The 26,744-nt window shown below is 44.2% G+C and overlaps 3 protein-coding genes and 1 non-coding gene across 6 annotated transcripts in view; all 4 read right to left on the reverse strand.

Annotated features, from left to right (window-relative positions):
- LOC115408633 (rho-related GTP-binding protein RhoA-D) overlaps nt 1–26,744 on the reverse strand; it is a 644,285-nt gene that overhangs the window by 15,124 nt on the left and 602,417 nt on the right. The window lies entirely within an intron of this gene.
- Nucleotides 237–12,899, reverse strand: uba1 (ubiquitin-like modifier activating enzyme 1). 2 transcript variants are annotated; one of them, XM_030119439.1, is made up of 26 exons: nt 12,686–12,899; nt 9,669–9,785; nt 9,534–9,592; nt 9,280–9,448; nt 7,252–7,386; nt 7,049–7,155; nt 6,874–6,964; nt 6,631–6,763; nt 6,456–6,553; nt 6,175–6,321; nt 5,808–5,984; nt 5,555–5,662; nt 5,374–5,454; nt 4,956–5,108; nt 4,268–4,433; nt 3,973–4,169; nt 3,651–3,715; nt 3,292–3,487; nt 3,126–3,200; nt 2,852–3,041; nt 2,647–2,732; nt 2,358–2,450; nt 1,897–2,088; nt 1,515–1,616; nt 1,337–1,437; nt 237–1,244 (listed from the first exon to the last, which is right to left on the reverse strand). In XM_030119439.1, exons 2-26 carry the CDS (start codon nt 9,783–9,785, stop codon nt 1,109–1,111), a joined length of 3,174 nt encoding a protein of 1,057 aa, XP_029975299.1. In that variant the 5' UTR covers nt 12,686–12,899; the 3' UTR covers nt 237–1,108. The 2 variants fall into 2 exon arrangements, with proteins under 2 accessions (XP_029975299.1, XP_029975298.1); XM_030119438.1 differs by lacking the exon at nt 12,686–12,899 and adding an exon at nt 11,121–11,358.
- Nucleotides 1,705–1,821, reverse strand: LOC115408936 (small nucleolar RNA U6-53/MBII-28). The gene has a single exon (XR_003933821.1). It is a non-coding gene; the product is annotated as a small nucleolar RNA U6-53/MBII-28 (small nucleolar RNA).
- Nucleotides 13,722–25,269, reverse strand: camkvl (CaM kinase-like vesicle-associated, like). Of its 2 annotated transcripts, XM_030119445.1 has the most exons (11): nt 25,160–25,269; nt 23,332–23,463; nt 23,060–23,134; nt 21,365–21,503; nt 19,863–19,983; nt 19,111–19,186; nt 18,816–18,952; nt 17,965–18,043; nt 17,780–17,867; nt 17,489–17,497; nt 13,722–16,293 (listed from the first exon to the last, which is right to left on the reverse strand). In XM_030119445.1, the coding sequence occupies exons 1-11, from the start codon at nt 25,252–25,254 to the stop codon at nt 14,809–14,811; spliced, it is 2,436 nt and encodes an 811-aa protein (XP_029975305.1). In that variant the 5' UTR covers nt 25,255–25,269; the 3' UTR covers nt 13,722–14,808. The 2 variants fall into 2 exon arrangements, with proteins under 2 accessions (XP_029975305.1, XP_029975304.1); XM_030119444.1 differs by lacking the exon at nt 17,489–17,497 and having other exon boundaries at nt 25,160–25,265.

The raw sequence follows: 26,744 nt of genomic DNA on the forward strand, positions 1-26,744 counted from the left end.
ATGGCCGTGGATTCAGGAGGAAGTGAATGTGCAACTACAGCAAAACCACTGAAAAAGCTTTTCAAATGTAATTGGAGGAAAAAAAAAAAAATCTGAGAAAGCAAAGTGGTGAAGCACAGAAAAATACTGGGATTTATCTCAACTATTTCAGCAGTTAGCTGGTACTTTGTAATTCTGACAGCAAAACACACAAATATTAAAAAAAGACAAAAGGTATTCTTTTTTTTTTTTAACATGTTTATTCACTATCACACTAAGTGCTCCCATTCCAAGATACATCTCATTTTCCTGCTCTTAAGTTGTAATGTCGTAATGTCGTTTGGAGTTAAAGGAGAGAAAGACGGTTGATGAACTACCAGGTGTGTGCCAAAACGAGTCCGACCACCCGACTCGAAATAAAATAGAAAATAAACACATGAAATAGAAAGAGAATAATGAGAAAACCAATGTCATGTGCAAGAGCCGCTCCGAACCAGAGTGCGGGGATGAGGGTGTAGGGGGGCGGTCTGCCGACGCGAGATGGGAAACGCCGTCAGCTTCCGATTCCTTTTTTTTTTTTTTTGGAGTTGGACTTGATTTAATGAGGTGCATCTTAAAAAGAAATGGTACAGTGTGCCAGGAGGTTGGGACCGAGTCAGAGGAGGGAGCAGGTGGACTGGAGACGGTGGGCTGGACATGAAGACCCCTCTAGTACTGCTTAAGGCGAGTAAAGATGTCTGTTAAGAGGGACACTGGTTGGTTTATGGAGTACCAAGAGACCACTAAGGCTTATTTTAAGTGAGAGGAGAGATTCTACTAATGGAGGGGAAACCAGGGCTTCCAGTGTACGTGCTCCCTCCCTGCGGGGGGACACTCCTGTTCCCAGACCCGAGCTCCAACTGGATCCCGGACACGTACAGGTATCCGCAGGTCAGCTTACTGGGGCTATGTACACTCAGGCAAAGGTTTACACAAACCACAGGCCTAAAAAAACTGATTGATCCAATACAGCTGACATGGATCAACTCACCCCCCCCCCACCCCCCCCCGATCCCCTTTTAAAACAACCCCCACCAAATTCTCCCCCTTGCAAGTTCCACTTCTCCTGTGGGTGGGCTCGGAGTGGAGCTCAGCGGATGGTGTATCTGACATAGGGCACTTCCACGTCCTCATCAGAAAGGTCGTTACAGCATAGCTCGAACACCAGGGCCTTCACGTGTTTGCCCAGCTTCTTTTTGGACACCTTGGTCACAATCTCAGTCATTCTGCAAGGAAACAGGAAAACGCAGAGAGTGAGGCCACGAAGAGCACACACTGCGCCACAGGCGGCAGAGGCAGGTGTGACTGAAGCACTCACGGTAGGTCCAGCCTCTCCTTCAGTTTGGCAGCAGGCATGAAAAACGAATACAGCATGGACACACCCTGAGAGAGCATGGTGATCTCCAACTTGTGTTCATTCTGGGGAGAAAAAGTTCATTTTAGTTCAGAGATGAAAGGATGAGGTGAAGGGGGGAGGATGGAGGAGCTGAACGCACCTTAAAGTAGTCCAGGAACTGCCGGAGTGTCATCTCCTCCCCGCTGGGCTGCTGGCCCGTCACCTCAAAGCGGTCCCACAGCGACCACTCGATTTCATAGTACTGGAAGACAATGACAGGAGGTCAGCTCGCTGCGCAGCATACATACAGCAAGACCAGCACCTCGCTCACGCTGGAAACTAGTGTCACTTCTCCTCAGCACACACTGACAGCACCAGTGTGAGAAGGTGAGTTGCACTCACTTACACCCAGACAGAGTTCATCTGGCTGGTGCATCAGTATTAGCATGGCTGGATCATCACTGGAGCTCCACCGCTTTGATTCTAATGTTTGGTTTTATCGATTCATCTGTGCTCCCAGTTCAACTGAAGAGTAGGCTCACCTTGTGTCTCGGAGCGGCGATGGGCTCAGAGAAGCCGAAGAAAGGCAGGGCCAAGTTCATGAAGCCGTTCTTGAAGGAGTCCAGCTTTTTGTGTCCCTGGACGATCTTGATGAGCTCCAAACACACCAGGCCCACCACTGCCGAGGTGGTCGTGGCGATGGCTGGAATGATCTTGCCAGCAATCAGTTTGCTCTGGATTGAGTGGCGGAGGAGGGAAAAAGAGAAACTTAATCAGTGAAGTGACGGAGAGCAACATATTTAAGAACTGTGACAGTGCCGAATTTCTTCCATGTCTCATCTTATTCAGAATACATTCTCCTCCTTTGTTTTGTCGTTTACATTTCAGGTCAAAACAAAGCCTGGTTCAATTTGTTCTAGTGTGAAAGTTTCTTGACCACATCAGATGAAAGCGAGTTCCTGATCAGCTTCATCAGCTAACGGCTGAGAATCACGCGGCCCACCTTGTGTCTGTCTGTCGGGGGAATGTCGTAGTTCTCTGCTCTCAGGTTGGAGGCGGCCACGATGAAGTCCATGTGGAAGTTGGTGTCGTCATCCTGTTCAGAAAAATCCCAAAGTTAACACACAACTGAACCTAACAGGCTGGAGAGGGAACAAATGCAGACACTTTGTGTTTGTAGATTTGATCCAAGACATTTTTTTTTTTTTGGAAATAACTGGCATGTTTTAGTTTTAGATACTTTATCGTAACCGGTAAAATGAACATGTGATGCAGCATCAGGCCTTCAGTACCTTCTCAAAGTCAATAGCGCAGAGTTTGAACTGGGAAGACTCGGATGAAGGTAACAGAGATTTCAGCTCTTCCAGTCTTGAGTCGTCTGTGTGTCGAGAAAGTAAAGCCATCATTACCAACAGCGTTTATAAGCAAACTCCACATTTAAAGGTTGAGCTCAGATGAACATAAAAGCACAATGAAATGATATTTCAAACATCTTACCAAGAGAGGAATTGCTATTCTGCAGATCCTGGTCAGAGACGTGGATTTTCACCCCTGAACGGGGAGTAAAAACTGGCACCTTGACATCCTGCAGGATCTTGACCAGAGCTGCGCGGTCGGTGCTGCCCTGAATGCCATATGTCTGAGCAAACAAGTTGGCGGCTGCCAAAACGTAGTCCATATGGAGCTCCTGAAAGCAAAAAACCATCGTTATCACGAGACCACAGAAATTAACAGTCTCTATTCTGAGGAAGCAAAACTAATCGATGCTTACATTGCTGGTGCTGAATTCTAGAGGGTGAGGACACCTTTTTGGTCCAGACCAGAAGGGAGCACCTGAGCTAGTGAGCTGAAAGACACAACACGTAAACCCTCCAAGACAGGAACAAAAAATAAAAGTCTTGTGATCACAGTAGTATTGTGTGACGCTGCTGGAGCACCTGGTCTGGAGGGAAGTTGTGCAGGAGCTGGCGGATGTTGTTGCTGTATTGGCACTGCCAGTGGTTGCGAGCCCAGGCGACGCAGTCGGCCCAGCTGCGAGGGCAATCTGTGACGAGGCTCTTATAAACGGCCTCCAGCACCTCTGCAGGCTGAGCTCCGGGCAGCTTCAGGGTACGCTCCATGAACTTAGGATCTCTGTGGGAAGAATGGTTGCTGGCTGGTTAGAGCAGCTGAAAAGAATCTTTTGTGCATAAAGTTTAAATATAGCTTATAGCTATGGACTATGGATGAAAAGATCAACTAATTTTAATTTGTCCATCAAAAAGGCCATTCATGAAAGAAAAGAACTGCTGCTTACGTGAGATACTGCATTGCGTTCTCTGGTGGCTGTTTGAATAGTCCCTCGAACTCGTCACGGGCCCACTGAGCACGAGAGGACATTGACGGCACGTGAGTAACAGAGCCCACCCCGATCAGAGGCGCAGGATGGTTTCATGAGGAGCAAACGAAAACAGATTACATAAGAGTCACAAAACTTTCAGTAACACTGCAGTACAGAGTGAAGTGGGTCAAATAACTGCAGAACATCAACTCTATGATCTGGTCACGGTCGTTCTTAGCGTTTGTTTTTAAGGTAGAAATTCATAACACTTTGAGTAAAGAAATTACGATCCACTGACCTGCAGTGTGTGTTCAATAGCATTTGGGAAATTCTTGAGAGTACAGATGGGGATGGACTTCTCTGGCGGGTCTTGACTGGAGCTGTAGGACTCTGTGAGGAAGGGGATCACCACCTGGACGTTGCCTTTGGTCCCCAAAGTTCCTGATTCAAGTAGGGGTTTACGGTAGTAGACGCACCTCCGGTCCATGTACATACCTGAACACGAGGCGCACGGGGCAAAAGACAAAATCTGTAAACACGGCACTGGAAACATTGAAGCGTAGCGTAGCGTAGGTGTGTTCCTGTTGACTCACGTGCATCAACGTTGTCCAGTGCATTGGCAACTCCGTCAAGGCTTTCAAAGAAGTCGTCGTCGTAGATCCTCTCGGTGTCTGGGCCCACCCTGTTCTGGTGGCCCGTGATCCTGATGGAGGGGTTCATCAGCTTCACTGCAGCAGCGGCCGTGTCACTTTTCATTTTCTGGTAGGACACATGAAGGCAAATAACAGTTAAAACAACGACTTTACATTCAACCAAAACAGACAAAAGCATTCATATACAAATTCCAACTATGAGGCTCGAAGTTAGGGTCTTAAAGCTGGAGTTCCTCAAAGTCAAGATTCTGCATAAATCATCATTAGATAAGTATAATATGAAGTTAAAATGTGAAGACACCTTGACCTCAGGGGCTTTTGTTTTCTTTCTCATGTGCTGCTAAATCTAGATACTATGATACATGTAACAAACCCCACAGTCTTTTACAATAACTTGACAGTTTGAAGTGGGATAGATCAGAAAAGGACATTTTCAAAGTTTTATACTCATGTGTATGTGACTGATCAGTACCATCATCTGTATTGAGACACAAACTGGATTCAAGTTCAACTAGACCGACTACAACTGTGAACAACAGCACTAGTTATGATTTTGAAGCAGAAAATAGAATAAAAAAAACAGCTGCAAAGTGCAATTCAAGGTGAGAGGGCTGAGTGCAGCACTGACCGTAACATCTGAGGGCCTGAAGAGGAACTGTCTGTTGAGGTTGGACTTCTCGATCGTGTCCATGTCAGTCACAATGACTTCACCCTCGCTACTGGCCAATCCAATCATGGCGAAGTTCTTCAGCAGCTCGCAGCCGATGGCTCCAGCTCCAACCTGGAAGTGTTGGAGGGAAACTATAAAGGCTGTTTGGCAAACATCTTAAAATAAAACATTTTTCACAACAACCTCATAAAAGAGGTTTGACACAAAGACAAAAAAAACCAACACTTTTAAAAAAAGGTCAAGTCACAGCCGACATTTCTTTCTTCAGTGGATTTAGAGAACTCAAATACAGAGCAGAACTGGTCTGATTCTTTGAAAGTGACTTAGCAACAGAATGCCAGGAGACATTGGAAGTGTCCTCCACTGACTGACTCACCAAGAAGTAGCGCTGTTTGCCAAGCAAATCCTGCAGTTTGGTGCCAAACACAGCAATCTGCCCATCATATCGGCTGTTCCTCTGAGAAAGGAGGAAAGGCAGAGAACACATTTAACACCACGGCTTATGATGTGCAGTTCATCTTTGGTGGAAATGTTCTCGAGCTGCGGCGATCACCTACAGGAGCGCACTCTTCCTCTGTAAGCATGACTCCTTCCTCTTCAGCCAGGCACTCCAGGGCATCGAAGTACAGCCACTGAATTATAGGCATGAATTTTCCTGTGCAGGCCTGAGAGACAAGACAATGTAGACCTTAAAGGAACCAAGTTTTCCCAGGCGGGAATGTGTTTCCTGACATGTAGCCAACAATTTCCACAGTGCCCAAGAGAACTACAGTAGGTAACTGACAAATTACAGCGCAGCTTTTCACTGACCTTCATCACTTCCTGTGCAGCCAGGCCCCCAATGAAGGCGTTGACTGGGGCCAGATCACCAGCGGCAACATACGACATCTTTTTAAGGAGGGCTTCGTCGAGCTGCTCCACGGCGGCTGCTCCGGCCTGAGCAGCGTTCAACTCCTTGGTCAGTGCCACTAGCTCCTCACCGTCAGCCTGAAATGGAAAGCTTGGTGAGACGGGTACTGTGGACCGCAGTATTTTCCCCTCTTGCTGCACAGGTATTTGTATACATCACACAGAAATAAACCCATTTACACAAAGCACTGAAATACAGTAACACACATTAACACCTGATAAGGGAAAGAAACACAACCAAAACCAAACTGCAGCGATCATTATGCACCTGGCTCCAAGGCGTAGGAAGTCTGCTGTGTTTCTTCTGGAAGGCGTGGACAGCCTGGAAGCCTAAGTGCAGCTGTCCCGGACGCTCGAACTTAGCAAAGTCTGTCATCACAAACTCCGGCTCAGCCATGGAGGAGGAGAAGGATTTCTGGACATGTGAGACATTCAAGTAGGTGAGATTGGCATCGACTGGTGGCAAAACATCAAAACTGGACCATTCTGATCTACAGTCAACAAGAGTGTATGTCACGAAACGCTTTGCAGAATGTGCTGCTCACTTACAAAAGAGACCTTCTTGGGCATCTTAACCTGGGAGACAATTCCTCCTCGAACATAATCGGTGAAGCCAGATGTGTCGCAGATGCTGAAAGTGTAGGGACCTGAACAAAAACATTTCAACTGTTAAACGTTACACTAAGACAAGAAAAATTTGCCTTAAAAAAAAAAGCTATCTTACCAAGAACTTTAATCTCCACAGGCTGGCAGCCGTTCAGCTCCGTCATCCCCTGAACCTCAGTGAAGGTGACGTAGTCCCCGCTCTCAAATCCATGACGGGCCTCATCCAGACACGTCACCACACCGGCACTGTCCTGAACACAGTCAGAATTGACACGGAGACTTTAAAATATCATTCAGCACTGAACCGTTTAAATAATCAAGATTTATTTCAAAATGTGCATAAACTGACAAATCGACAAACCTTTGTGATCATGGAAATCATGGCACTCAGTGGCTGCTCTCCATTGGTGTCATACACCACCATCTCATCACCAAAGTCACAGAAGAGCTGGCTACAAACACACCCCGCAGAAGAAGCATGCACGTTAGCTGTTGAAAGACAGACACTGGGGCGAACGGTGGATGTCAACTCTTACCCAAACAGACCACGCGTGTCAGCGACGATCAGCTTGATGCCTTTGCTGTGGCAGAAATCCCCCACATGCTGCTGCTCATCCAGAGTCGAGTTGGTGAGCACGACAACCTACAGCCCGACACACATGGAGGAGATTAGCACGTTGACGCCGGTGCTGTGCAGAGATAATGAATTAAGAGATAAACATGTTAAAGTTAGTTTTACCTGGAACTTGGTCAAGTAGTCTTCAGTCAGGGCTCCAGTGTAGGCGGTCACAGGGACGTAGTTGTTGAGTTCAGCCAAACGAGGCTGACTCACCTCGGCCCTGTTCTTCCCCAGGTCCTCCTCTCGGATGTAAAACTGACCGCACAGAAACAAGCAACAGCGGTCAGGTAAGATAATCACGATGATGTGCCACGGCTCATCGGCGTCCAGATGATGCCAACATAAAGATCCGTCTTCAAAAATAAATAAAATCTTTAATCCACTGTGTTTTGATACATTATGTCTCACTGAATTTGATCGTGATTTTTTTTCTTTATTCCTCACTTGTCTTTGTTCTGCATTATCTGTGTTGTGTGTTTCATTGTTCTCAGAAAAGATCAATAAACACATAAATTAAGAAAAAACAAAGATCAGGTTATTCTTCAGAAAGGCTTTTGGTAACTTAAGAAAAACTGTCAGCACAGATGTAACTCAATCTCTGCTTCCTGATATGACTGTTAGCTCTGCAGTGACTTGTCTGGAGAGTGTTGTGTTGTTGCAGTGTCAGCTGGCCAGACTCAGCCCACTGTGACCTGCTGTCTGCAACTTAAGTACAGATAATTAAACATTTCAATGCCTGGATTTTTGTTAAGTAAGCACAAAAACTATTTGAGCATCTGACGTTATTCGGGTGGTGTTTGTGATCATGCTATCCTTATGCAAACAAGTCAAACTTGTTTTATCAAAACATAACTGGATCCACAAGAGAGCCCAAAAGTGACTGACAGCACATTAGTCTGGACTTTTCTTTATTCGTATCAATGTTGATGTGTGAAAGTTTCAATTCTTGTAAATCTAACTGCACTGGTGATCAACAGTGAGGCAGAAACAAAAGACAACAAAGGACAAACAGGCAATTTAAACAGTCTGCAGATGATGTGGTAGAAAGCTGGTTCTCAAACGGATTTAGGATTGTGACCAAGAGGATACAAACACCAGACAGCTGTTAAAACCCCGACATGAGTGGAAAGGAAATAATTACATGGGCAAAGATGGAGTGAGAGCTACTTTTCCTAAAATAATTTCAACTTTCACTCGTCCAGCGAATGTGATCTGACAATGTTCAGAAGACCAATGTGTGACACTGGCGAGTCTGTGACTAAAAGTCTACAGTCCTTTATTTCTTGCCAGTCTGTTTTTAACCTATTCTACATGGTCTGGAGGTTACTGCTACGAAAGTCAAAACCCAAATCCTGACACTGGTGACAGCAGAGAAGTAATGGGGTTAATTTACTGGGGTGCCACAATTTGAACTGTTCCTAATGTTATACATCATTAATGGGGACTTACACATGAGAGTGACTATTTCCAAACACTTAAACCAAAAAATGTCACCGCTCAGGTTTTTCCAGCGAGACTTGCTTTTGGGGAATTTTGTTGAAGAGCAGCCAATTCGAATTACAGGCGAATGAAACTTCCTCTACAAGGTCAGTCAGTATGTCCGACAAACGTATGGATATTTAACTCAGTTTGAGTAAGACAGTTCACTGAGGTTCATGTTAGTTACTGAAATAGATTTTTGACAGCACAAAGTTCAGCTCCGACAGCTGTCAGATAGTTCTAATTAAGAGCATAGACTTCTGCAGTCGCAAATAAAATATCTCTGATGAGACTTCCTAAAAATACTTGGGGAATCTATTCACATATTCATCTGTCCAGCACATGAGAATACATGTTCTACGGCCGACAGACCAAAAAACACCAACCCCCCCACTGTAATGACGTCCTAAAACGGGCTTTGGCTGATTAAGACCCAGGGAGAGGCCACGCACTGATAAATCTGGGTCAGCCGACGGGTTAGCAAGAGTGGGGGTGGCTGCGGCACTCTTTGGCTGGCGACAATACAACACAACACGAGACAAACGATATAACGACAGTGCACTTTGGAATCGGCACAAAAGATAACAGATCTAGAATTGGGCGCAAAGTCTAAGTGACAAATATATTGTTTGAATAAAAAAAAAAAATTAAATGCATCCTTCAACACACCTGAGAGGAAAGGTCTCTCCATTCGGCAACTCCCTGGTCGTGCACTGTGACACTCCGAACTCCGCCCAGGATGACATTCTTGGCGATCTCGACTCCAAGACCTCTCATTCCAGAGATGAGGACATTGGAGATCTGCATGCGCTTCATAGCCTCATGGCCCAACACATAGCTGCAGATGGACAAACATCCGCTGAATTTGGCTCATCAGGACAACATAGAACATCCTGAAATTCCCAAACAAGAACAAAACTTACAGTTGTCTGGAGTACAGGCCTTCATCAATCTCAGCATCATTGCCATTCTTAGCCATGCCCTGGGGAGAGACAGGTGGTTATTCACTTTATGGCTGAAGCATGAAATATATGATCAAGTGTTGTGCTTGCACCTACGTTGGCAGGTGTGTGGGACAGATCAGTTCTGACAGAGTTAGAGGAGGAGCAGTTGGATCCCGTCTTCGTCTCTGTTCCTGACAAGCGACGCTTCTTGGACAGCGGCGAGCTGGACATCTATGGAGGGGGGAAAAAAATACAGATGACTGACAAAAAAATAGTAATTTTAAGCAAACTGTCATTTGTTTCCCCGCACTGATTGAAAAAAAACACTATTTAATAAATTTCACATCAGAATGTGTCTTTAAAAAGCCAAGTAAACAAATCTGAATTTACATCGGCAAGAAATTCACTACAATTGTTGTATTAGGTTGAGATTCTCAGTCAAATGCTGCCCAATCCCCTTCATGTTAAGGAGAGAGGATTTTTAGTCTAGAGAGCAGCTGGGCTGGCTACAGGCCAAACAAATCTGATAGAAAAGGAACTGAGCCCCAGAAGAGACGTGAATAGCAGCATTATCAGTCCTTTTCATGCTTAGAGACCACAGTAGTTTGTTTATGTGCACCTATTGTTAAAGGACGACCTAAATCATTTCAAGAAAAAGAGCTGAATCATTAAAAAGTTCACTGCGGTAAAGTGTAGCTGGCAGGTGTGGACACAAGGACCACACTGTGCTGCCGTAATTACATTCAGTACAAAAGGAGGGGGAAGACGATTTCTGATACACATGTATTTTTTTTTTTAAGTAGCATACTTGCACAGGGTCGACAGATTAACAACCTACCTAAATGTAACAGCAGGAAAGATAACAAAGCCGCAATATCTCGATCAGATTCCCGGAGAACATTTTCAGGGACAATTTCCGCATCGAGCCCAGCGAACTTAGGAGCGTCCAAAGTCACAGTGAACAGTTCGGAAACGCCTCTTCCCCCTTCAACGACTTCGGCAAAATGCTCGCGGTAGAATAAGAAAAGTGTAATAAAACCACCGTTTTAAGAGTTACGTGGACGATCGAGGTTCGTCCGAAACAAAAATGAAGGCATCCGGCATGATGCAGCAAAGCCGCCCGACTGTTACTGTAGTTTCCAAAACGTTAGCAGCTAGCAAATCGTTCAAGGCGTTTCACACATCGCGAATAAACAATTGACAGTCCGCAGCACAAGGGAGCAGATTGAGTAGCTACTTTGCCACTAATCAGTTAAGCGATTTGGCAGGTGGACGGAGTCGAAACATTAATAAGTTAGAGGCTGGAAAACAGCAGCCTGTCCATTAGCGGCTCGGCCTAGGCCCGCATTACCTCCAGTGCGGAACACAACTTTACAAGCTAGCGGGGGGAGCTAAAGAGAGCAATCTGGTTAAATTGACAGACAACTGGCAACCAACGCCCCTACACCGAAACGGCGAAATGAGAGATCACACTAACTTTATCGCTCAAAGCAAACATTTATTTTTCTTCGGTAACGATAGAGAGCAGCAGTCCACTCGTGCTCCATTGATTTCTCCTTTTCTTACCAATAATCCTTCTCGGTCCCTTCCCAATGCGAACCCGCTCCTCTCCCGCAGTGTGTAGACGTCAATGAGAACGATGACTGGAAATTCGACGACCGGGACCGAGGAAAGAAACGCGGTTGGGGGGGATTAGGATGTGTCTGCACTATATTGTCGAGTCACTATGTCGTTGTGCTGCGAGTCTCTTCTATGTAATTGCGTTGCTGGCTTTGCGACTGCAGACGGGAACAAAACCAAAATGGCAGATGGGGCGAAAGGGGCGGGGGATCTGTGACGCAGCCGCTTAAATATTCAACAGGAGCACGAGGCTCGGCCCAGCTCTCCGCTGATTGGCTGATAAAACCGAGGCCGACGCGCGCTGGCCCCGCCCTCGCTGCCAGCAGATGCATGCCATGTATATTACTGTACAATGAACCGCGGGACCTCCAGTAATCCATCTTCACGGTTTTAAACAACCATCTTCGGACACGTCGGCCACAAGTGCATGAAAGCAAACCCGAGACTCCAAACTGCTGTGTGGTTTTGCTCTAAAATAACAAAAACCGAACCTTGAGGGACAACAAAAATAACAGCACCTTTGTTTCACTGACAGAATAGCGAGGAGTCATTTCGCCACTGGGCTGCATACATAAAGCTGACACTAAACGTGAGGAGAGAAATCAATACAAGCTAACTGTATGGGCACGAGATGGTTTGACGCCTATCCGACATTTGTTTTCAGCAGTCCGGTGTGATGGGGGTGCAGTGATGAATGAAAACAGGTTTAGGTACGCTACATGCAAGCTAAAGTGATGCTGGGCGTCTGGGCCCTCAATCACATTGAGGTTAGGGGTGAGCATTCCTTGTAGAAGACTATTGGGGGAGGGGGTGCCTGGGAAATGACAAAGGCCCAGGAAAAGAGTGGGCCGCATAATCACGGGTACACATGTCGAGGGGGTCCCCTCTATTCTCACCTCTTTACTACGATTTGACGTTTGAAAAATACATTTTCCATCGAAATGGAGCGCGTGGATATGACTAATGTCAGCGTAACGGAGTGTCCAACTTGACATGCTGGACAGAGAGTAGCCTAGATTACGTTACTGTGGTAACGTCTATGACCGTGCTATCGCAGCGTTAACCTCAAAAAATACATCAAACAATCGAGTGGCCAAAGCCTCCAATGTTCCGTGGTGCAAGTTAGCAAGCGTCCGTCTCTTATCGTGATATCTAGCGCATGCAGCGACTAACGTTTCAGCACCAGTTCATATTATCCACCGAATGAGCACAATCAATAAATGACTTTCGGCAAAAAAACGTGCAAAATGGTAATTGCACAGTTGCTTGACAGTGCCTTGGTAGCCACGCTTAGCCGTGCGTAGAGCCGAAATTGTTCAGCGATCCGACGGCGACCAAGGTTTAAGACAAGCGATAACGCAAATCAAACGACTGCGTAGTTGTTAGCTTGTGTGTGGCTAGCTTTCAAGCTATCTAGCCACCCAACGACTTTTTCCTTCTTATGTTAGCCAACTAGCTAACATTAGCCAACTAGCTGGGGCTAAGAGCTTACACAAGTGTGGGGAACTTACCACATCCGATATTACTCGGCCTGATCTGTAGTATTAAAAAGCGGCTTCTGTGAGAGCAAGAAACCCAACAAACAACGTGACAAGGTAAGAGTGCCGCTGGCTGCGAGCTGAGCAGTGTCTCGGGGTGGCGGGCTCGGTGTGAGTTTTTCCGCTGGACGGCTGCCTGCCCGGCTGTTCCCGAACCGTTTCCCCTCACTCTATTTCAGTTGAAAGCAAAGCAAAGCAGCAACATGTGCACGTTACAGGCACGACCACTGGTCTGACCTGAAGGGGCAGCCGAAATATAAATAAGGTTCTGAAGCCAAAAGACGCATTTAAAGCTTACTTTACCGTTCACACAGCACAAAGAAAGTAACCTGCGATCATTTCACTCTGTTGTGTGGGTTGTACGCATGTTAGCATTTGTGAAGAGTAAATTTGATCACCCCCGTGTACTCGCCAGTGTGGACCAAGCCAAAAACCGCACAATGTATCATGGGGGTTGTAGGCAAAATACAATGTAGAACACAAATCTTATACATGAACTGACTTTTACAAGCAATAAGCACAAATGAATGGAATTAACAAGAAAATAAAACAAACTCTATTTTCAAAAGGGAATCTCTAGACCCACTAGAGGGACCCTCTCCTGTGTGCTCTGTGGAGCATGTGGATGATATCAGTCTTTTGCTGAAGGGCTCCTACTGGGGGTCAGGACATCATGGAGGGGGTGAGAGACATTGCTCAGGATGGACAATTTATTGTCTATAAACCTATATACAGACCTCAGTTTGGACTGGATCCTCCTCTCTGAAACAACTTGCATAGAGTAAACTCGACCCCCATCATATCACTGGCCTTTTTGGTGAATTTAATGGACACTCTCAGTCTGCTGATTGAACATGTAAAAGCTGACAAATAACAGACAGTGAGCAGGATTGTTCAACAGAGGTGCTAAACATTTTGCAAAACACATTATGGGCTTTTTTTAATCAAGAAAAGTTTGAATACTCTTCACCAAGAAACGACTCAGGATGAATCTCTTTTTTAAACTTTTATTGTAAGACTTGCAAACAAAGTACAGTTCACATAGGGACAGTTTAGTGGAGATCTAGACTTGTTCAGGAGAGAAGCACAGAATCTGGTATTACATACACCCAAAAAGCAGAGTGAAAATCATAAGAATATTCAGTGTGATTAAAAGGAGAAAATAGACCAAGCTGTCCATTGAACGATATCAGATGAATTTGTCAACAAAATTGGAGAAAATGAGAATTTTTGGTCAACTATGGGGAAAAGAGGAGAAAATACATGTATAAGTGTGTCTATGTGTGTTATTGTAAAGCCTTTATGCAATATAATGTACTGAAGGACTTTCCCCTCCAATTTAAAACACACGTGGAACAGTTCACAAGACTTTGAGTGACATTTCAAGTTTAATTACACCATATAATTAAACAAAGCAGATGATCTATCAGCCTGTGACTTGACGGTTCTGTTTCACAAATGTCTGTACATCTGAGGGAACCAAAGCCTCACAATAGAATTAATAGCTACATAAATTAAAAAAGGAACAACAGATAAATAAATGGAATGTGTTGCTTTGAAAAACTACGTTACTTTAGATATGTGGTGTTTTAACGTCTGAGAAAATCAAGAATTGGGTTTGAACTTAGTTTTCTTTTTTTTTTATATGTATTTACATTTGGTGAGGAATATTGTACATAAACTCATTCCCAGTTTATTCACACTTTTCTTATTGGAGCAGGTCCGTTATATGCAAACTGCAATGAGTGCTTGGATTCCAGTGTAAGGTGGTTGAATGGTCAACATTCAGATAAACAATCTACAATTGAGATATAAGCAAGCTTTGGAGATGATGGCCATTGCTACTGCCATTTCGTGCAAGATGCAGCTCCATACTCCCTGTGTCCTGCAATCATCAAAGTATTTAGATGCTATAATGTGGGGCTTTCTTGAACAGTCGTCTGGTTTGAACACAGAAACAAAATAGCCCTGCAGTTTTACTTTTCTTCTGGGCAGTAAATGATTGGTGGAGACAGTCTTTAAATTGTCAAGTTTTAACTATAAATTCCAGTGTTCCAGGTGGTTTGAATTTATATTTTGCATCATGCACACCAGCCTCATAGTCCCCTGTTCATGCCAGCTCTAGGTGACTGGCCGGAATGGGCAGCACCCCTCTGTCCATCTCTGTCCTCCAGATCTCCTGCGACTTGAGGTGAGGCTTGTGTGGGAGGAGAGGGTGGGGGATAGGAGGGTGGGGGGATGGTAAGGCGAGGAAGAGATGGTAGCGCAGGTCTGGGTGAGGTGGGCAGTGGTGGAGGAGTGGCTGAGGATGTGGTAGCCGGGGAGTGTTGTGACGGGCGTGAGCGGGGGGTGGCAGGAGAAGCGTGTGTGCTCCGCGCACGTGGTGGTTCAGCAGGACAGTCACTGATCTGCTCAAGCAGCGAGGGCATGTCTCCCTCGATTTTTTCCAGCACGGCCGCCATTTGCTTCTCTATCTGCTCAATCACACTGTCCATTTGCCAGTCGCTTGTGGTGCTGCTTCCTCCTCCATGTGGGAGCCCAGTTCCATACATTCCCACTCCACCTCCACTCGTATAAAGTGAACTATATGGACTTCCATAGCTCCCTGCAATGCCCATTCCCACAACCCCAACTTCCGGGTTATAAGGTATCGCATGACGGCCCAAACTAGCAGAACTGCCCACTGTATAACAACCCTGGCCTGGCATGGCACCGGTCCCAGCCATGCTAAACTCTGCACTGTACCTGTCTGTTTTCCTGGCATTCCTGTCCCTTCTACCTCCTGGGCTATTGTCACCCCTTAGCCTAACTCCTAGTCCAGCATCTACTGCTGCCCCAGGCCCCAGTGCTGGGGTGACTGTTGCTCCCACTGACCTCTCTGCGACAGCCTCGGGTACTTGCGTCTGACACCAGCTCCCATCAGCCTCTGCCTTCTGCTGGGTGGTGGTTCTCCTCTCTGGTGAGGAAGACGCTACAGCTGATGACGTAGGTGGAGGGCCATGAAGAGTCGCAGCCATTTTACGCTTACCGCTGGGATCAGGGGAGGTGGGCATGGGTTTTCTCTCAAGACTACTGCCCAGAGAACTGTCTAACGGCTTTGAGGGTTCAGGGGTCACTGCAGAGGTTTGTTTGGATTCTGGAACAACTTTATTTTGACCCAAGTTGGCAGCAATCTTTCTGGTTCCATCACTTCCTCCTTTCTTTGCACTAACCTTTTCGGGCTCTTCCTGGGGTGGCTTGGGGACTGCATTTGATTGACAGACAGGTTCCTGAATATCTGAGGGAGAAATTCCAACAGAAGGGCCCACAGGCCTTTTCTCCTCCTGTTTTTCTCCTCCCTTAATCGTCCCCTCATTTAGGTCCATATCAGCTGGAGCATTCTCAACAGTGACCTCTAAAGACACACTGCTTGATGTCACCCCTCCATCGCTGGTCCCCTTGTCTCCCTCATCACTTGTCCCCTGGGAAACACCCCCTTCACCATCTCCTGCCTCTTCTCCAGCCTGAACTTCGGCTGAACTGTCAATGAGAGCTTCTGAATTCTTCAGTCTTTGCATGAAGGTTGTGACACGGATCGCTTTCTGTAGAGCAGACACAAGCAAAGGAAAACCAGAGGATAGCAGAGGTGAGGAGAATTAGATTTAACATTAGATAGCATTTTTCTGAAACACCCATAGCGACATCTTTTCCCAAGAAAAATCTTTGGTACCAAAGTCGGTAATGGAAAAGCACAATTATAGGCAAATAGACAAGCCATTGAGAAAAAGCTTGCCAAGGTACCACGATTTTGCATCTTCATTCAAAGCACTGAAATGTGTTTGTGTTAAGCAAGAGATAATAGTGCAAGTTGTTTACTTCCAAGGGCCTATGACAGATAGTACTCTGGTTCAAAGCAATTTTAAGTCTCACTCTTCCCAACAAACTCTTTTATCGCTTGTTGACTGGAGAAGGTAGGTGAAGAGATGTGGGCAGCTCTCCTTCAACAGTCATTTACTCCCATTCCTCCCATTCCATTTGATCCACAAGCCCTCAAAGAGTTCGGGTGCGTGTGTGAGCTTAACAATTGTTTTGAAACCAGGAAAGTGAATTCACTTGAATCCTCTGGCAGTCGAATGCCATTTGAACACTGAAATGAGTACTCATTGAGTACAATATGGCTTCACTGTGCAGCTTCTGCGTAGCTTCAAAAATGACTTGAATGTAACAACAGTATGGGGCAATGAGCCAGGATTCACATTACAGGGATGCCAGAGGGCATTGTAGTTCAAATCACTGCAGTTCAACGAAAGACGTTGGAGTCCACAGTGGCCCATGTCCCTTATGTCCTTTCCATTTCACTCTCTCCTTATCTGCACCAATTTAAAAACTGTGTAACAATGAAAAACAAAACCTATTCCTTGTAGCTAGCAGTTATCTTGTTTTCACCAATCTGGTTCTACAAAGTAGAGCAGATGAGGAGTAGGAAAGGAACAGAGCAGGCCACTTTGAACCTCTGGGTCGAACCAATGAAGAAAAGTGGGACAGAGTGGATGGATCTCTTCTGGGAAAGGCAGAGTGACAGTGGGTAGAAACAGAGCTCGAGAGAAGCTTCAGCAGCCAACACGTGAACAAGAACGGCAAGTAATTTCAAATGAGTCAGCCACCGCAAAAGTATTTACAAGTGCCGACACCTTCAGAGTACAAGAAAGATATTGAGTCACTGAATAATGCCAGACTCGATGTGAGTTTCTCTACATGCTCTGTCCTTCCACTCTTACTCATAATCAGAAACAATACCTTCAACTCCTGGGAACCACATGGGGAAAAAGAGAAGAGGGTTATAACTGTTAAAGATGCTGTCAGCTCAGCACTGCCATCTTCTTTCTTCTTCGTCTTCAGTATTCACATCCCTGGATATCCTCGTGAACTTCATCACAGATTCAAAACATACCTCCGTAGCATTGCGCCATGAGAGTAAGGACATTAAAGCCAACATGTTTTTCGCTTCAATTTCTTCTCATTTCACTGAGCTGTATAAGTACCATCTCCATTAGCGTTTACATACAGAGAAGATGAATGAATCCTTACCCTCCATTTGGCTTTGGCAAAGTTTTTCTCAAACTGGGCGCACACACCATCCTTCAGATTCTTCTCTGACGCACCATTTCCTGCAATCCTGTCACAAACGACAGACAGGACACCAATGAAAAAGGAAAGTCCTTCACGTTTGTGGCTATACGACTGCGCTGTTGTGAAGAGGTGCACATACTTACCATTCATGCCAAAGCGCGTCTTGTGCAGTGATTCTCAGCATCTGGTCCACTTCCATCAGTCGACAGACAAGCTCCTTAGCTGAAATATAACATGAGATGCCATCTTTAGAAAGTTGCATCCATCATCTTACGGTGAATGAGAGCTGGAGCCTGTCATATCTAACTATGGGTGATTGCAGGGTGCACAATGGGCAGCCACCTGGCAGGCTGTCACGCACATTCAGTCCTACAGATAATGTACAGTTGGAAATTGCCTTAACAGGCATGCCTTTGCACTGGAAAAGAAAATGAAATGCAAGCGCATGAAGAACATGCAAACTCCATACAAAGGCCTCATAGCCATCATATTCATACCAGGGGCCATCTGGTGATGGAGTGACTGTTAAATACTAACCACAACAACACATGTCATGTCCCTTCTGGCCTTCTAACCACTATGAGGAGCAGGTCATTCAACTGCTCTGTCCTGCAGAGTGGAATTGTTTTCAAACTGGAGACCTATCTGGTAAAGATTGCTCATCACAAACAACTTGCAGTAGTTTCCTCTTATTTACTTTGTTTATTCTGTTGTTATTCTATCGGATTTCATTGTTTCTTGAATGGCACCATGAACATAAAATGTATAGTTAAGTTCATTACATTTATTGTAAGATATGCAAATAGGATTGCAATCAGGCCGTAGGAATCAAATCTAATGATTCTCATCCCTCATTTAAACATATACATTATATTATAACATAATTGTTAAAAACATTGCTATCTCCCTCTTTAATGTTACTAAAGGGCAAAGATAAAGCAAGATAAAGCCATAAACAGTGCATTTATTGCCATCATGTGGTTGAGTTCAGTACCTGCAGGTGATATGTCATCCCAGTAAGGGGAGTCAAACTCAAAGTCTCCAGCAACAATGCGACAGAAGATGATGCGATTATGTAGATCGGTGTTCTCCTCCTCTGTTTCATCATAGAATGGAGGATTTCCCGATAAACTGCAAAAAAAGAAAAGACATGAAACAATGACATTGTCCTTTTCAGGTTTGACTTTTAATTCTGAGAGGGGCCTTTGCTTTGGATCCTGGAAGTGCTGTGGTCTTAATATTACAGGTTCTGTAATTAATAGCTTGTAATAATACTGGTTGAGACTCACAGAATGAACATGATGACACCCACGGCCCAGCAGTCCACAGGGCGACCATATCGGTGACGAGCCACAACTTCAGGAGCTGAGGAACAGTGGATGGGGAGCAGACATAAAAAAAAAGTATTTGCAGGAAGCAGAGACAATTTACTCTCATGGGTTTTTATTTATAAGCCTTCACACAACATTTATAATCATAAATGGCAGCGGCATCAATGCTCCTGACGACTAGCTCCCATTTTAACTCAATTTTTCTCATCCCTTTCAGATCAGAGCCTCTATTCCCTTTCCTTATTTATTAGTTTAATTACACAACACAGCATTATGAATAACCGCCTTGGCCTTTCACCACCAACAAGCAGGCCAAAGTACAGCTCTGCACTTCAAGTTGCCCTGGAATACACCTCAGAAACACAGGCAGGAACTCGATGGTACACAGGGGATGATAGGAGATAAAAAGGCAAGACGAGCAAGAGGAGGAGGAGGGCAAGACTTGGATGCTTTCAATTCTGTTTATATCTTTATCTGGGTTTCAAGTTTGTTTTTTATTTATTTTCACACTGTAAGACTTTACTTCTGACAGATTATCATCATCAAATGCACAAGGAAACTCAAACAGATATATGCCCCCGGGGCATTTTCACAACAGAAGGTAAAGCTAATGGAAAGACATAAAAGAAGACGAGATATGGAGAAAAGAAAAACATAGAATTGAAGGTAAAAATAAATCCATGCACAGTAGTAAATGGAGAGTTACCCACCCAAATATTCTGGTGTTCCACATGGCTCTGTGATGGGGCCATTCTCAAATCTGGACAGGTAGAAGTCTCGCAGCACTACTTTGTTGTGGTTATTTTCTGTGTAGTACATCAGATTTTCCAGCTGAACAAGATGAAAGACGAGAAAAGAAAAGCCAGACATTTTGAATCAAGTAAATGAGCACGTTTAGTACCAAACATTTGTAAGACTATGAGTAATGTTTGGTTCTCAACTGCTTTGTCATGATGTAGTCATTCTGCAGTTTTGCATATTAAGTAATTGGTGTCTTCAGGTATTCAGTTTGACAAAAACAGATGAAAGCAATTAGCAAAGCTAACATATACGTATACTTATAAACAGCTTCATCTGCCTCCCACTCTTAAATGCGATGCACCCATAAAGCTGTGAGGTAGTCTCGCTATTTGCTATCACTGCCAAAGCAAACAAAAAAAACAAATCAGTGGGTAAATGTGCACTCCGTACATGGAACATCTCACGTAAACAACAGGGAGGTTGTTGAACAAGCCATGCATCCTGCTATTGATATAGTTTCCTCAAAGGAATGTGCTCATAAAGTTCACCAAGCTCATGTTAGACGGGTGGTTAATCAAAACAGCTAAAAGTGATTCTATTAAAGGTGTCAATTTCAGCAAGAAGGGGTCAAAGTTGCATAAAGATACAATTTGTCTCTTCAGTGAGTGTTAGTCTGCTTTTAGCAATACGTTCATAAATCTTGGAATCTCTCATCTCTTTATTTTCCTTGTTTTCAAGTTTATCAAAAGTTGTAGGAGTTGAAAAGTGTGTGTGTGTGTGTGTATACATATATATATATATATATATATATATATATATATATATATATATATATATATATATATATATATATATATATATATATATATATATATATACTGTATATTATCATTACATTGTGTATGATCATAAAATAAATAAAATGCTAACTTTTGCCAGTAGGGGGAGGCTGAAGCTCAAGAGATGCCCCTAAAGTTCCATCTTAATGAGTTGATAATGGAACAAAGATATGATCTGCATGATTTTTTTTTTTTAGTTTATGTGTGTGTGTGTGTGTGTGTGTGTGTGTGTGTGTGTGTGTGTGTGTGTGTGTGTGTGTGTGTGTGTGTGTGTGTGTGTCACGAGAGATAGCCTTAAGCCATAAAGACAGTGTTTACTCCCATGGTAAAATGTTATCAAATGTTTAGTCATTAACTGAGATGGCAGAGCAATGCTTTAATGTGTCTCCGCAGAGATTGTGTTGACTAAATACTGAATATTACTTTCTGGGGTGTGAGGACGAAGCAGTCCACTCAGTCGGTCCAAAAGTGAAACTTTTTTTTTCAATTTGATTATTTTCCTTCATGTGACTTGTGCATTTTAAAGAAGTAAGCCGAAAGTCTATTTATAGCTTTTTTTGGTAGAAGAGATTCACCACACAGATACACACAGTGCTACTGAAGTCAGAGGCAGAGTGTCACTGTAAGTGTACCTTCAGGTTCCTGTGAACAATATTGAGAGAGTGTAAGTACGCCACAGCTTCGAGGACTTGTCTGATGACGTTGGAAGCGTCTCTCTCAGTGTAATTCCCTTGGTCAAGGATCCAGTCAAATACATCTCCTCCTGTGGCCCTGCAGGCAGTCATGCACACACACACACACACACACACACACACACACACACACACACACACACACACACACACACACACACACACCAAAGTCAGTGCATAGATGATCAAATATTGGAATATCTTGTATCCAGTGTATATTTTCTATTTAGACAAAGGGGATCAGCATCAGATAGGAAATTGACTGAGCTGAATACATTTCATCATCATAAAACAAAAGAGCAACTTTTCTTTTCTTCTTTTTTTTAAAAAAAATAAAAGAAGCACAAGAATGTAAAGCAATATTGTTACTCCCTCCAAATCAAAGCTGTGAACCAGAGTAAACAACAGCCTTCAAACAAGTCTGTGACACTGATGTTATTACAGTTGTTATTTATCTCAGCTATCAGCAGCCGCAGAAATAACACACAGAGAATGATTCATCACTCCAAGGCATAGTAGTTCCGTTTCCTCTAAATGATTGAAGTACTTGGGGGTCAAACGTCCAACGCGAGGGAAGGCGTGAAAGCGAGGTGATGAAGAGAGTCGAGGCAGGGCGGACCGGATGGAGACGAGTGTCAGGACTGATCTGTGATAAAAGGTCCCAGCCCGGTTGAAAAGGGAAGGTCTGCAGCGAGAGCAGCTCTGTTATCTGCTTTAGAGACGGTGGCACTAGCACAAGACAAAAGGCTGAACTGGAGGTGGAAGAGATGAAGATGTTGAAGTTTTTAAGATGAAAACAAGCACATCCGAGGAGGGACACCTCATGAGCTCAGTGGGAAAGTGAGAGGCAGGGTGGGCCATGTTTGTAGGAGAGATGATAGCTCTGTAGGGGAAAAGATGATGGAGATGGAGCTGTCAGGCCAGTGAGGAGGTTCATGGATACACTGAGGAAGGACGTGCAGGTGATTCATGTGAGTACGGAGCACACAGGAGACCGAGGGAAGCAGATGATTGGCTTTGATAACACCTGACGGGAAAATGTTCAAATAAGAAAAAGAGTAATTAACTACTGGGATGTTGGTCTTTACTCTGTAAGACTTGGTTAAAGCTGGAGATAAATGATGAGGGTGATTACCACTTATTGCCCTCGGCCAGCAGAGTATTGCCTGGGCTTCATATAACCAGACCTGAATCATTTTGAGGGCACTCTGGCTCTCCGTGTATCAGTAACACTGAAATATGCTCTCCACTCAGCTTCACTCGGCGTTATTGTTCTCAAACAAAGTTGCAAACGTCGAAACGCACAAGTCGCAAGTGATGTGGATGGGCCAGGCTCTGACGTATCGATCCCCAGCTCTCTGTGGAGAGAGCTCTCAGCAAAGCAGAGCTTCAAGAGCACTGAGTAATCCTGAGTGTTACTAAGAGCAAATATCTCATCAAATCTAACACCTTCCCCTGTTGCTCAGGGGAGCGGCGGAGCACACAGTAATAAGAGGATGGACTCCACTCATGCCCCGAAGCTGATGGATTTGTGCGTGTTAAGGTACATCAAGGCACATGCCCAAATAATATACGAGTATACACGGTCAAGAATGCTTACACAACAAAGACAAACAGTAAAACAAATACACTCACAGTTCCTGGATGATGAAGTATTCTTTCCGAGTCTCAAACGTGTCTATCAGCTGGAGGATGTTTGGGTGGTTTACCCTGGAACAGCCCAAAAAAAGTCATCAGAGACTGTAGCACAACTATTCAACCGTAAGGCGAGACTGTGAGTTCACAAAATCATCGATAAGTATTGTCTGATTTGTGTTTTAAAATCAAATAAACCAAACGTTCTCTCATCCTCCGCCTTCCCTCACTCCTCAACCATACATCCATCTGTTCACCAAACGACTGCGTACAGTTTCAGGATCATGATTTCGTTCTTGGCAGCCTTGCGGACTTTCCTGCCGTCTTTCTTGAGGAATTTCTTACAGACAAACACCTTGTCTGTTTGTCTGTCTTTTGCCAGGCACAGCTCACAGAACTCCTTCCTACGCAGCAAGAAAAACACAGAGAAAGACAGACAGACTGTGAGAGGCAGGAGAGCTGAAGAGGCTACAAGAAGAATGGAAGAAGCTGTGGAGTGTGTGTGTGTGTGTTAATGTGTGTGGACATAAAAATGTCCTGGGCTGCTGTTGATTACATCTGAGACTGCGGCCCACATGGGACACTGTATGATATGAAAATTGAGACGCCAAAAAAAGACAAGCTGGTTGGGTGACATGTTGTATAAGAACTTATTTGGAGTTCAGTTGTTGGGTAGAATAGAGCTTCTGGAACAAAGAAAAAAAAAACGGTTGGAAAATCATCGATGGCTGCACTCAGATGAAGGTCTTCGTTCAGTTTCAAGACGTAGCAGTCTGAGCAAATAGAAATTAAGAAGCTACGCAATGTAGATTTAAACTTCTGTCATTTTCTGTCAACTTTAAATCCATCCACACCCTGGGCTGTGGTGGTTAGTGTCTTCGCCTCAAAACGTAAATCTAGGTTAACTGTGAATCTAGGCTTTGGGGTCTACATGTGCAGAGTTTGCTTATTTTTTTTCAGTAATCCAGTTTCTTCCCACTGCTCAAAAAAACATGTCTTTCAGGCTAAGCAACTCTAAATTGCTTGTAGGTGAGAACATGAGTGTGTGTGATTATCTGTATGGCGATGTGCTCAATCGCTACGATCTCATTATTAACATCATTTTAATATGTTTGGTTTCAAATACTCTAAAACTTCAAAGACTTTCAGAGACAGATTGCTTTCTAAGCACGAGTACTGCTCGGTGATGGAAAGTTATGCATCATTAATTCTGCACAACTTGAATTTTTTTTTTTTTTTGCATTGCATTAGTTTTTCTGGCACATAACATTCACCCCTTTCAGTTTGTCAGGATGATATCTGCGGGCATGAGCTCATTCAACATTTAGTTAACTGAGATTAGTAGATACTGTCTTAGCTGACATTTAAAACAATCCTTACACCGGGACTTGAATGCATTTGATTTAATCAGCTCACATATACTGCAAAATCTCCCTTACTTAATTCTGACTTAATGTGCCTTGAAATGTGTTTACTTGTGTTTGTGTTATATAAAAGATGAGCAGGAATCTCTCAGGCCAGATGTGACCATATGGTCTTTTGCGCTCACTGGTGTTTGTGTGTTTTATGTGCACACATGTGCGATCGTCAGTGTGTCAAGGCGAGGTGAGCAAAAACAGAAAAACACCTCATTTCAGCCAATAAAGCAAAGTGATTTTCACAAGTCTTTGAAAATATGTCAGCCATATTTTTTTTTTTTTTTCAGATAAATTAGTTGGACATAAATGGTCATTAATTTTTATGCGTGTCAAATAACATTTAAACAGGAGGAATGATAGGCACTCTTGTGCCTCATGACCTGTCATAATCAGAAATAATTGGTGGGTAAAATTAGTAAAAAAAAACGAGTGTGTCTAAAGTCTGCTACCCAGCAGCCTCATGCCATTACCTTCTGTTATTCCTTCAGTGACACAGTGTGATGTGCCAAACCAAATCTGCAGTGAAAATGGTTCACTTCATGTTAAAATAATTTATGAAGAGAATAAAAACCATCTGGGAATACTGGAAAGTGCCCATGAATTCTACATGGGGAGAAGGAAGGGGGGGGGAAAAAAAAAAAAAGCAAACAGAAATCCATGTATAAAGCTTTATGTCACTTACGCTCGGAGGACTTGTCCGATCTCATACTTGTCCGTGACATCAGACATGCTATCGTAGGTCCGCCCATCTCGCAGGGCAAGGCACCCAAACGGCATGACGGCATTCACCTAGAAAACCAAGAGGAAAAAAAAAATCTTTGAAGCGGTGCACAAGAATAAAGCATCTTGATGACGCCCTCAGAGAACATGTGTGAAGCAATTGCAACAAAGCGTGCACGTGCATGTTAAAGAGGAACACAGCCACTGAGGAGACTCTATGAAAGCTTCCAGCGGTTGATGTCAAGGTCGCCAAAGCGGTGCCAGTAATTCCAGTCTTGAAAGTGTACTGTATATTGGAAAACTGCAGATACAGCCAAGTCGATTTCTGAACGAATCTGGATACTTACGCTTCTGGCAGCCTGGTTGCGTGCCAGCCTTGTCAACAGATACTAAGCTACCCACTAAGCTCCTCTCTGCTCCATTAAAGTCTGCAGATTCTGTGCAGCGTCTGTCAAGTTCAAGTTAAACTTTGCTGATAAAGGGCAGTGTCCCTGCATCCCCAGAGCAGCTGGGTTCATCAGCACTTACTCATGTCCACGGTAAAACCTGTTTTGCAGAGTGTGTGTTTTTTTTTTTTTTTTTTTTTGCTTCACCGGACTCTTTGATTTGTCTTGTGATGGAGATCAATAGTTCATGACCTCTGGAAACGACTGTCACCACCACTCAGGATCACTTTGTCACTGTCATCACTGAAGTATGACCATGAAGTATGTGGCTCAACCTGCATGTAAACTATATATACTACATTGAATCACATGTTGTTCTTCCTATGTGCCTTCAGCGCACCTTCAGGTATATATACATGTAGTTCAACATTGTTCATGTTCGCCCTAAAATAGCTTGTGACCCCACAGGAGGTCCCAAACGCCCAGGTAGAAAATCGAGGATCTAGATAGTGAATCAGCAATCAATATACCATCTCACCACAGTCCTCCGGCAATCCTCACCCACATCTTTTAAACACTCCATCTACTGTAGAAGACAGATTCCCTGGAAGCTTCAGTCATCCATCCTCAAGGTCCGAAATATCTAACTTAACCCGTTCCTGCTGGATAATTCATTTCTGTTGTTTCTCGAAGATTTCTGCAAACAGTTTGTCTTCTGCCTCCGTGGGGCTTAGGGATGCATCAAGACAAGACTGTGTTTTCGCCAAGTTAGGAAATTATTTGATGCGAGGAAGCGGCACATTGGAGAGGGAGCTTTGATAAACGAGCGACTCCAGAGAGAGAACTAGTGCTGCTGTAAAGATGGCTTAGAAACATAATGGAAAACATTAAAGGGAACAGTGTTTTAAAAGGAGCTAATTTGGGAATGAGGAATAAATATCGGTGACGGAAAATCGTCTCTTCCTCCTCTCTCTGTCTCTCTATTGGTGGCATCATCGCGGTGGATGGAGAGGCCAGAGGTTCTGTGCTTCTGGCCCGCGGTGGAGGAGGGGCTGCAGAGTGCAGTGTAATCCCAGCACCAGCTCTAATCTCTAATCTGTACCCCTAATCCAGTGTGCCGGGAAACACTGTGCATGCTTACGTGCGAGCATAGACGAGCGT

This window comes from Salarias fasciatus, chromosome 20 (assembly GCF_902148845.1).
Source record: "Salarias fasciatus chromosome 20, fSalaFa1.1, whole genome shotgun sequence".
Taxonomy (NCBI): Eukaryota; Metazoa; Chordata; class Actinopteri; order Blenniiformes; family Blenniidae; genus Salarias; species Salarias fasciatus.

Excerpts from the sequence above, each read along its gene's own strand:
- uba1 (XM_030119439.1), bottom strand. The coding sequence starts at position 9,785 with ATGTCCAGCTCGCCGCTGTCCAAGAAGCGTCGCTTGTCAGGAACAGAG. Across the intron at positions 6,322-6,455 it reads TGCCCAAGAAGGTCTCTTTT|AAATCCTTCTCCTCCTCCAT; the intron begins GTAAGTGAGCAG and ends TCACATGTCCAG. Across the intron at positions 5,109-5,373 it reads GCAAACAGCGCTACTTCTTG|GTTGGAGCTGGAGCCATCGG; the intron begins GTGAGTCAGTCA and ends CAACACTTCCAG.
- camkvl (XM_030119445.1), bottom strand. The coding sequence starts at position 25,254 with ATGCCGTTTGGGTGCCTTGCCCTGCGAGATGGGCGGACCTACGATAGC. Across the intron at positions 23,135-23,331 it reads GAAATCATGATCCTGAAACT|GGTAAACCACCCAAACATCC; the intron begins GTACGCAGTCGT and ends GGGCTGTTCCAG. Across the intron at positions 18,953-19,110 it reads GGTGTCATCATGTTCATTCT|TTTATCGGGAAATCCTCCAT; the intron begins GTGAGTCTCAAC and ends CTTTTTTTGCAG.